The following is an 8,530-nucleotide window of genomic DNA, read 5'->3' as shown; positions in this document are numbered from 1 at the left end:
AGCCGCCGCGGGGCTTTGGGATGGGGGCGCAGCCCCTGCCCTTGCGCTGCCGACGGGAGGAAGGCCGGCTGCAGTGGAGGTGTCGCGCCTTGCCGGGGCGGCCACAGTCGCGGTTTGCTGCTGGATGTGGTTCTTGTCACGCAGGCCGGCCGCTGAGTTCGCCGTGCTGTAGTCTTGGGAGCCCGAACATCGTGCTGGACCACTAACGTTGTGCTAACTGAAATTTTTCTGCTTTGCTTTTAAGTTAACGAAGGTGTGGCTTTGTAGGCATTTCAGGTTGAAATGCCTTAGGGCCATTGCTGCAGACAGCGAGGCTTCTGCGTTCCACGTGCTGTTGATCTGAAATGAGCTTTCACGTTCTGGCGAGCCACAGCAAAGTGTCTGTAGCAGAAAACCTGTGTGGTCCTAAAGGGCTGCATGTGAGCTGTTTATGAACCACATTTTACTTACCCTGTTACAGTAGATTCACGTAATTATGTAGTTCAGCTGTATTCTGTTGAGTTTTATAGTTAATTAAAACCTTTCTGTTAACCCTTTTTCTTTGCTTATATATTGATATGGCTGTTTCCTTTTTTGGCTTTTTTTGGTATGTAATGAAATAGGCCTATCTGCAGCCTTTCATCAGAGGATTAAAAAGGAGGAGAGACACTATTGGGGTGCATATTGTCATTAGATCTGTAGGAGCTTCATATTCTATGGTGACGTTTCCTTCCCCAGATTTGGCTGAAATTTAGAAGAAGGGTAGGAATCGAGCATTGTGGTTGGTGGCTGGAACATGGCGTATTGATTGGGAGAGGCTGAAGTGCAGAGAGTTTTTCAGCCTGGAGAAGGTGATTGACAAGGACAACTAGGTGACGGGTTGTGGAGTCTCCTTCTCTGTAGACATTTAAAACCTGCTTGGATACGTTCCTATGGGACCTGCTCTAGGTGATCCTGCTCTGGCAGGGGGGTTGGACTAGATGATCTTTTGGAGTCCCTTCCAACCTTCACATTCTGTGATTTTGTGATTGAGGGGGTATCTAATTGCAGTCCTCCACTACGTAAAGGCGAGAGGGTTATACAGAAGACATAACCTAGTCTTTCCAGGTAGGAGACCTCCACACATCCTTCTAACCAAACTACTCTGATTTGTGAAATGGAACCTTGACTTATAGCTTAAAAATACTTAAGGAATTTAAGCAAGTTGAGGGGTTTTATTTTCTTTTTGAGTACTCATTTTGCTTGTAGAAACTTTATTTTGAGGACAGGCAAACTCTGTTTTTACTTTTAATCCGTGTGATTAAAAATATACCCATCTCTTCTCTGACAGGTTTTGAGATCTCAATGCCCAAATAATCTTTATGAAGGCAGCAGGCTGAAGTCTGCTGCATTGGTGAAGTTCATAAGTATAACAGTAACCAGGCACAGGTCTTTCTGTTCTTCAGATATGTTTGCATCTTGTAAGAAAAAATATAGTTGTTCTGAACTGTGATGATAGTAATGGGCTACCTTGTATCTAAACTGTTAAAACATACTGGTATGTTGATATTTGTAAATCTATTTACTGTATGACTTGCAGTTCTCTTTTCTGCAATGACTGTGGATTGTCTATATTTAGAGGTAACGTTTTATTACACTGCTTCTCTAACAGCAAAAATTCAAGGCATGAAAAATGCTGTTCCCAAGAATGATAAAAAGAGAAGAAAACAGCTGGCTGATGAAGTTGCCAAATTAGAGGCAGAACTTGAACAGAAGCACAAAGAGGAATTAAAGCAGCTAAAGGAAACTTTACCTGAGCAGAACAAGGTAGGTGCCTTAACTTCAGCTGAAGCTGTACAGGTACAATTTCTCTTAGGGTTTCTTTAACTTTTAAAAATCATAATGAAGTAATGACTCAAAATATGTTTCCTTTTCTTTGCAATATTAGAAACCCTCTTCGTCTTTGGGAAGATTAGGCTGTTCGGGTGGATAGGCATTGCTGGAAGAGGCATTTAACAGTGGATTTTTTTGTAGTTGCTGTTGAGCAGTATCTGGGATTGCTCAGTTGTCTTTTAAGCTCCTGTTGTTTTTTTCACCAATTATCTTATCTAGACTCCTGAAGCGTGGCTGGCCTTCAGCAGGCGTTTGGCTGATGCAGTGTGTTTGTCTGTCAACGATGTAACCGCCCTCTTTGTAAGAAGATACTTTTTATGATGATGAGAATTGTCTTCTTAAATGCTACCGTTCCACCATGTTGGCAACATAGCTACCTACTTAAATGCTTCCAGGTTGCTGCTTGGTGGCAAACCATTTCATTTTTAACAGAGGCTGAACATTATTCAAATTTAGCTGCAGGAAATAGGACCGCATGAGTAAATTAGATACTATTAAATACTTGTGACATACAAAAATTGAGCTATGTTTTAGCACTTTTAATTGATAAGTAGTGTTGGAAACTCCTGTCTTAGTGAATTTGCAATCCAGAGATTTAATTCTATATATCCAGTACTGAAAAGAACTCTACAAATAAAGAGTTTTGTGCCTGTGTTTAAGGACCATTTGTGCAAGCAGACCTGCTGATACACTTGCTCCTACCTAAACAGGAGTAGAGCTTATGGCTAAACTGGTGCAAGACAGTTGTCTGTGAATGGTGCTAATGCTTCATGATCATACATCACCTTAAGTGTTTCTCTAACAACATGTGTCTTTTGGCTGTTTAAATCTTGCACAGAAACAAAAAACCCTTTCTGCCTGATGCATTCCCGAGTAGGTGCTGTCTGGTCAGTGACCTAACAAGGAGTTAAGCAGAATGTATTTTTGTTTGAAAATGAGTGAAAACGTTTCTCAATGACTTTCAGGGAGATAAGTTTGATTGAGAAGCATCTGCTGAGAAACCTTGAGAAAAAAAGTTTTCAGTTGGGAGAGTTATGACCCTATAACAATCTTCTGTAGTAGTTTTTAATCAGATGCATAAGCATTAAACATGATGCTTCTGTTTACTTGTATCTTGAACTAGTTCCAAGAGTTTGTTTTAGTTTGCTAAATGAGTTGTCATAAATTTACAGTGGAGGACCTTTCAAGCTGAAAGCTTGCCCTGGGCATAGCTTTGCCTGAGAGGATTTTGGTTTGAGGTGTATGGTTTCTTTCACTTGTCAGCTTTTTCATTCAGATTGAAACATGTCCATGTTTCCAAGAGTAACATCTAGGTCATAGCATTGTGCAGTTAGCTTTGCCATTTTTCTTGAGAAGTGTCAAGTCGCTGCCTTTTCCAACTGCTGCTTATGCTTTGGGGTGGAAGGTGGAGTGTTCTTGAATTACCACAGAATTTGATCATGGCTGTTGGGGTATGGCAACATGGCTGATAGGGTGGGGAAGGCTCTCCCTTTAAGCCAGTGAGCAGTGTTCACACCTCAGTGTGGAACCTTGAAAAAGAACACAGAGATTAAATTTGAAGTGTGTGCTTCGTAACTGTCTCTGGCTTGAGACTACAGAAAAAGTAATAGTGCATGACAGTGTTTTGGGATGTGAAATGCTTCAATTCTGGCTTTGACAGCTTCTATGCTGTACACAGATCTCTGTGGTTAAAATTCATAAATATGCCCTGGAATTACTTAGGAACAGAACTTAAAAGTGTGTCAGGAGATGCACATCTCTGTTATCATTTATACTAGTAAGAATACTTAACCTTTTTTTCCTTTTAGACAGATTCCATAGCTGATGGAGTTGCAAATTTAGAGCTTGAAGGAGTAGAGCAGCAGATTCAGCATCCTCGAATATCAAAAGCACAAAAGAGGCGGGTATGGCTTAACATTTAAAAGTTTTATAAGTCTGATTGGAGTTATATTCACTTAGCTGTAATAATCAAAGTTAAACTGTTTTGCTGGGGACTGTTATCTGGCTAATTCAGTATTGATACTGTATCTCCTGGGTGCCTTGAAAATGTGTAAAGCTGCTACCTAGAGATATGTAAGCATTTTATAAGTGGTCATACCTTTTTTTTCCCTCAGCCATGAGCTGGGAATCAGAATAGGTCAAGAGATGGGAGCCAGAAAAAACACATTATGTAAAAGCAAATCATTTTAAAAGAATTTACTAAAAACATTAATCAAGAAAAAGAGAAATTAAAGTATGATGTGGAAAGTATCCAAGGAAGCAGTTGAACTTCACCCATTTAACAAAAGAAACTTAATACTGACATTCTTGTAAGTTTTTTAATTAAGAAACACTACCTAGTAGGGTTTAGGATTAAATCATGTTAAGCTTCAGACGTTAAATTGCAATGGATTAATAGTCTCATTGTAGCTGCGTGAATGTTAGTTGAGGGCCTGTAGTGCAATGAAGTGCTGCTTTATTGCAGGCTCCATCCCCTGTTACATGATCACTGCCGCAGAGCTGCCTTGAGACAAACATGATGAAAGGATGTTCTTAATTCGTGGTGCCATGTCCAGGCAAACTAGAAACTCTATTTTCTGTGTTTTCCTGTGTCGGGGTTGCCTAAGCCAGTCTAGTCTTGATTTGTGGTGAATTTTACATGTGAAAGTGAAAAGATCATTCTGTGTACTGCTTCCTTTTCTATTTATTTGTTTACATTAACTCCTATTACCATGTTAACTTAAGTGTAAACTTATGAAGCATTCTATAAAAGTAATTTTTATGTTATGTATTACTACATCCCCTCTTGTATTCTCTGTATGCTGATATAATTAAGATTTCTCTTGTCACATAATTTTGAGTGTGGTGTCAGAGGCAGTTAGGATATGTTGGTCACTTACTGTTTGCTAAAATTTTGAGTTTAGGAGGTCACTTAAGATTTGGTAGTACTGATGCAGAGAATGTTTCACACATATGAGTGTACTGAGAAAACATTTGAAGAGTTAGAAGTAAGCACTAAGCCAAGAAGTGTATGGGCATCTTCTGAATTCTAACATTGATGTAATTTTTTTGTGTTTTTAACCTAAGGAAAAAAAAGCTGCCTTGGAGAAAGAAAGAGAAGAAAGGATAGCTGAAGCTGAGATAGAAAATTTAACAGGTGCTAGACATCTTGAAAGTCAGAAACTTGCCTCCCTCTTGGCAGCAAGGCAGCTGGAGATTAAACAGATCCCTTCGGACGGCCATTGCATGTACAGGGCTATTGAAGATCAGCTCAGGGATCACCAGAATTCCTGGACTGTTGCCACTCTGAGGAACCAAACAGCAAAGTATATGCAAAGTCACTTTGATGACTTTCTGCCGTTTCTTACAAACCCTAGTACTGGAGACATGTATAGCAGAGGTAAGACTTGTAGCATAAAAGATTTTAAAACCTTTTATAACTGTTTCATATAATTATTGATCAGTTACAGCTGAATTGGGACTAACCCACTATTTTGTTCCTGAGCTTTGTTGGTTTGGCTGTGTTCTATGGAACACATAATTATGATCCACTATGAAACTTGGTACACTGGAATCTTTGTAATTTCTTTTTTTTTTTTTTAATATAATCAAGCAAACATTATTTTCTATTTTAAGAAACAATAAATTAGAAGTTGCTGGTTAATAGCACTAGATAATCATGTTCTAGTATGTGATCTAAGTTGTATTATAAAAAGTTTGTCTATCAGCTTAGGGATGATTTTTTTTTTTGGTCAACTTTTATGGTGGTGTTTTCAATTTACTTAGGAAGGCTGTAAAATGAGTGTGAAATTCAAGCAAGTCTATTTTTTAATAGTTTGCATAGATGCTTTTTCTTATTCCACCCTTCATTTTCTCTGTTTATGCTAAGTCTTTTGGAGCCCTTTCTTAAAAACAGACTAAACTGAAAAATATAAAGGCATTTAGCATGGAACAATGATGTAGGCTGAGTAAATGCAGTTGAATGGAATTTGTGCTACTTATTTGGGCAATACATGGTTTATTCATTTCTTGCTGGGACTCTGTACAAATGGCTTCATTAATGTTTTTTAACTTACTGCTACATTAATTTAATAGTTACTGCTGTAGATCTAATTTGCTGACTGTTGTGAAGTAGGAGATGTCTTTCCCACGTTGGCAGATAATTGTCACAGGCGAAGCGTGCCCCAAGAGAAGATTGAAGTTCTGCAGAGTAGCAGGGAGTTGTGGTTTTCTATCTCTCTTAAGTCTGTTACAAGGGGAATGTGTGAAAAGCAGGTCTGAGCAGTATTCAGAGAATCTGTTCTTTCTTTATCAGAATCTTGTCAATAAGGTTTAGAAGCCTGAAAGGTTGTGATTTATCAATTTGTTGAAATTTATCAATTTGAAAGCTTGGTTTCTGTAGAACAAGATCTACAAAAGGTTTATTTAGCTATTGACAAGGGAATTATTTGGAATAAATACTTCAGAAGTTAAAAACAAGGCAGCTGATTTGGAAATGGGAAAAAAAATATCAAACCAAAACAAACCAGGGAGTGCAACCTACATACAGACGCAAGATTTTAAAAACAGACCTGACACCTAGCTAACATAACTAAGCATGCTACTTGTGATCACATTCCTTTCTAGAGTCTCAAAACAATGCTCTCTGAACTTAACAGGAAGAAAACTGTGTGTAGTTTCATTCTTGTTAGCAGTTCCCTGAATAAAAAGTTTTAAATATAAACCTGTATTTCTTTTTTTATTCTCATACTTGTTTTTATTCCTGTCCTCAGGCTTAATTTTTCTTTCTAAAAGAGTTACAGGGGTTTTCATCCCTTCAGTAAACTTATACATTTCCTTTATAGTGTGTTTGCACTCTTCAGGTTGTAGCTGTTCATTGTACAATCAGTATTTTTCCTCAGTTGTTTGTTCTCAAAAGACAACTTTTAGTCCTTCTTTCTTGCAGAGGAATTTGAAAAATATTGTGATGATACAGCAAATACAGCTGCATGGGGTGGTCAGTTGGAAGTAAGTATTGCATTGATAATTTTTATTTGTGAAATTCTGTGTTGGTGAGTATACCTTCAGAAAAGAGCTTCCTAAGGAAGGATACCTGAAGGCCTAAGGGGACACAGTCATCAACAGCGTTATCAGGAACATTCTCCTATGTCTGTAAACTGTTTTCCCAAATGAGTAACTTTCCTGATGGTGGGCTGCTGTGTTGATGTATTTGAGGACATGCAAGTCGGTGAATTCAGTGGTCCCAAATATCATCAGAAAGACTGACAGTATGAGCAGGGGAAGGTTTTTGAAGGAGAAAGCATTTTATTAGACTTAGCTGGTAGCAAACTGACTAGAGTACTTGAGCTTGAGAAAATGTCTTTTGTCTTATTTGTTGTTTTGTGAAAGAGTAGTTACCAAATTACTGAAGCTAGCCCAATGTTAACTGTGTTGTAACATTAAAACTGACTAATTTAAAGCAACCAGTTTTCAATTAAAGTTTAAAGTTTTAAAATATTTTTGCTTATTTTAATAAAGCTTATTTTCTAACAGTATTTGAAATGTTATACCCAAACTCATGTCTGCTAAAACGAAATGTCGTGTCTTCCTCACCTCCCTACACTGGTAATTGTTTTTGTGCCTTAAAGCTAAGGGCTTTGTCACACATTTTGCAAACGCCTATTGAAGTAGTGCAGATGGATTCCCCTCCCATTATTGTTGGTGAAGAATACTCAGGCAAACCAATAGTACTTGTGTAAGTATGTAATTTTATCCCTTCTTAAAATTAGTGCACTTACTAGCAGTCCTCAGCTTTGGTTCTTTCCTGCTTTTATTTTTTTGTTACAAACCTGATGTTCAAATGCTGCTTGAATAATGATCTCTCAGGTCAGAACTTCTTTGTGACTGATACAGTTTAAAGTGTTATAATTAGTATTCTTAAAACGCTGACAATCAGTCTGAAGTGTGATTCAGTCAGTGCTTTGATAGAGTGCTACAAGGTCATTTTGTCTCTTAGATAATTACACAATAATAGTGAAATTGATAGAAGGTGCAGCAAGAAGCTTTATTTTTTTTTTTCTCTTCAGAAGTTCATATCAATCTGTGCCTGGAAGTCACAAGAGTTAAAAACTGCCTATTAATACTCAACTCTTTAATGGCCATATATATTTTCTGTGCTAAAACTTGAATTTGTTAAGCTGTCTTCCAGTGCTGTAATGCTTGGTATGATGTATACTTTTAGTTAAACTGAACGCTAATTCTGTAACTTTTTTTTAGGTATATGAGGCACGCCTATGGATTAGGAGAACATTACAATTCTGTAAAACTTCTAACAGACAATGCTACAGAAAATGGCAGCTAGCAGAGAAAAGTCATAAATCCACGTAGATAACAGTTGCATCTTGGCATGTTGGGTTCCAGACAGTTCTGAGACAGGCAGGAAAGTAAATCCATTCCATTTAGTTTTAAAAATGAAAAAAAGACATACAAGGTTTGACTGTAAATCAGAAATAGGTCTCGATTTAGAAGAAACCCAAACTGAAACCACACAACAGTATTTTGAAGTTGTTGTTATTAATCATGCTTAGAAGATCTTCTCTAAAATGGTGGCTATGTAGATCAGAAATTTTTTTTAACAGAGCTTCATCCCATGCTGCAGTGAAAACTACTGTGAGTGCTCCATGTTTTGGTTAATTTGCATTTCTTCTGGAGAATTACGGTT

The 8,530-nt window shown here is 37.7% G+C and overlaps 1 protein-coding gene across 1 annotated transcript; it reads left to right on the top strand.

Moving 5' to 3' along the window:
- The first annotated feature begins 1,634 nt into the window (after positions 1-1,634).
- OTUD6B (OTU domain containing 6B) lies at positions 1,635-8,170 on the top strand. Its single transcript, XM_008949655.1, has 6 exons — positions 1,635-1,785; positions 3,660-3,755; positions 4,918-5,230; positions 6,776-6,837; positions 7,458-7,564; positions 8,086-8,170. Exons 1-6 carry the CDS (start codon positions 1,645-1,647, stop codon positions 8,168-8,170), a joined length of 804 nt encoding a protein of 267 aa, XP_008947903.1. The 5' UTR covers positions 1,635-1,644.
- Positions 8,171-8,530: the final 360 nt, after the last annotated feature.

The sequence above is a fragment of the Merops nubicus genome, unplaced genomic scaffold (genome assembly GCF_000691845.1).
Source record: "Merops nubicus isolate BGI_N331 unplaced genomic scaffold, ASM69184v1 scaffold37051, whole genome shotgun sequence".
Classification (NCBI taxonomy): domain Eukaryota; kingdom Metazoa; phylum Chordata; class Aves; order Coraciiformes; family Meropidae; genus Merops; species Merops nubicus.
Note: the sequence above shows the minus strand (reverse complement) of the source record. Positions and strands in the feature narration are given on the sequence as shown.